This window comes from Lipotes vexillifer, unplaced genomic scaffold, assembly GCF_000442215.2.
Source record: "Lipotes vexillifer unplaced genomic scaffold, Lipotes_vexillifer_v1.1 scaffold109, whole genome shotgun sequence".
Lineage (NCBI taxonomy): Eukaryota > Metazoa > Chordata > Mammalia > Artiodactyla > Lipotidae > Lipotes > Lipotes vexillifer.
Genome location: NW_006790015.1, coordinates 901796 through 904113, shown reverse-complemented (window position 1 = coordinate 904113; position 2318 = coordinate 901796). Strand labels below are relative to the sequence as shown.

At 52.7% G+C, this 2318-nt stretch overlaps 1 protein-coding gene across 2 annotated transcripts in view; it reads left to right on the top strand.

The window, feature by feature from the left end:
• The window catches only part of EXOSC10 (exosome component 10), a 20849-nt gene extending 19112 nt beyond the window's left edge, over window positions 1–1737 (top strand). For both annotated transcript variants that reach the window (XM_007463156.1, XM_007463155.1), the window contains 3 exons: window positions 380–441; window positions 994–1070; window positions 1707–1737. In XM_007463156.1, the coding sequence (XP_007463218.1) occupies window positions 380–441; window positions 994–1070; window positions 1707–1737 (170 nt within the window). The remainder of the gene's footprint in view (window positions 1–379; window positions 442–993; window positions 1071–1706) is intronic.
• The last annotated feature ends 581 nt before the right edge of the window (window positions 1738–2318 follow it).

Here is a 2318-nt window from a genome sequence, read left to right as displayed (position 1 = left end):
CATTCCTGACTACAGAGCAGCCTCCTTGGCAACACAGCAGTCTTTTCTGCAGGAATGTCACCTCTGGTCCCAGTTTACTGACAGTGGCTTCATCCCGCACAGAAACTAGATAGATTTCCTTGATGTAAAGTGGCCAGTGCTTTAGCCACCTGCCCCTGACCTAAGAATAGACCTGTGAGAAATGAGCCTTGTCTCCAGGCTGCCCGTAGCTACTGGGAACATGATCTGTGAAGTTACATCAGCCAGAAGTTTCTCTCGGTAAAGGGGTAGTGGACTGACGGCCCACACTGCCTGAATGTTGTGCCCCCGGCCTGGTAGTAAGTCTGTTGTGTGTATTCACTCACTCACACGATCACCGGCGTCTCCTCTTACCTTTCAGGAGACAGCAAACCCACACCTTCTTCCCAGTTTGACCCAAACAAGCAGCCACAGTCTGGCAAGGTAAGTAGTAGACTGAGAGCTCCAGCATGCTCCAGGTGCGTGTTTGTCGACCTCTTCCACTGCTTGGAAGACAGGTCCATCTAGGAATCCTTTTTGCATATCTTTTCCCTCACCTCATTTCTTCCCAAGTACAGACAATACCCGTCAACTATTCTAGCAAGAAAACAATGTTTTAAAGAGTCTGTAGAAGTGGGTGTGGTTTTGAGGGGCATCCATGGGAATTACAGCCACAGGCCGGAACCCTCCCTGCGGCGGCTGGCACAGGCCTGCCTTTGCCCCCCGCCCCACCGTGGGCATTGCTTCCAGTCAGAGCAGAGGGCGGCTGGACGTCTGGCATGGGGAGGGGCCGAGGCCCGCGTGGAGCCCTCCCGTTTCTTCAGTAGCTCATCTGTATGGCCTTGCCTTCAGAAACACCCAGAAATGTCCAGTTGCAAGAAAACCAAAGTCACACCAGTGGCGCTAGAGTCCTTGATGGGCCATCTGAGCTCAGGGGTGTTTTCCTGTGCGTCTTGCAGTCATGGTTGTCACTCAGCTTCAATGGCTTCTTTTCAGAAATACACTGCAGCCAAAAAAATTAAACAGTCGATGGGAAACAAAAGCATGTCCTTTCCAACTGGAAAGTCAGACAGGTACGTGCCAGACGGCCGGCGTGGCCTGGGAAACCCGGTGAGCAGCTCCGAGGCCTTAGGTGGAAAGACTTTCAGAGGGCCTCTCCCAATCCGATCCCGCCCTTTGTCATTTGGAAAACTAGCTGGGACAGGAGAGGTGATCGCTGGATGCCAGTCACAGCCACGGCCTCCGAGGGCTCCAGTCACCCTCAGCGCTCTCCCGGTACCATACGGTTTCCCAGGGGCACCTCAGAGCAAATAGGTCTGAAGTTTGCCTAGATCAGCTTGTTTCTGAGGAATGAGGAAAACAGTCCGTAAGCAGATGTGGGTTGTCATTGTTCAGGAATATTTTAGTTAGAGGCGTGAAACCCTGATCCTTGAGGCAGACCCTGAGGTCAGAGGACTCACCCCCAGGCTCTGGCCGTAAAGGAGGGACCTGCCTGTAGATCTCGGTCAGCTCAGCCGTTCCGGCCCCGCTCTTGTCCGCTGGAGTTTCCGGGCACATTGCTGCCCTGCTCAGTCCTCGCAACCCCCAGACCGTCCATTTTCCCTCTGTTCTGCATGATTAAGGTTCGCAATGTTGTATAAACTGGCTGAGAGCCGACGTTCAGCCAAACTGGAAGAATTAACTCTCTTGTTTTCGTGCTGTCTCTACAGAGGTTTCAGGCACAATTGGCCAAAGAGATAGTGTTGGAAGAGACCCTTGGGATCCTCCCATGGACTGGAAGCACCAAATGGTGGTGCTGGTTTTGTACAGACTCATTTTTAAACCATTAAAAATAATTCTTACTGGAAGAAAGCTGGTTCCTGACTTTTCTTTTGCGGCCACCACGGCTCTGGCAGGAGAGAGCAGATCTCATCTTGTCCAGATCACCATCGTCAAGTGGCCTGGGGTAAGTGTGCCCTTGGGGTATGGTTTCTGGAGAAATCCAGAACCACCTCCACGGGGGAATGCAGGAGGCTGTCCTGTGACTCAGGAAAGGGAGGCCTGGAGCACAGCGCTCACCCGACTGTCCATCCCGAGAGTTCTCACTTGTTCACACACCTTCAGATCACATGAATGAAGCCAAATGGTGGAAAGTACATTCGGGAGGGACTGGTGGGTGCCTAGAACCAGCGGGGCTTCACAAGGGCCTGGTCTCTTCTCTGCTTCTTTCTCTCTTTTCTTTTTACACTTTTTTTCCCAATTATAAAAGTAATAACAGGGCTTCCCTGGTGGCGCAGTGGTTGAGAGTCCGCCTGCCGATGCAGGGGACACGGGTTCGTGCC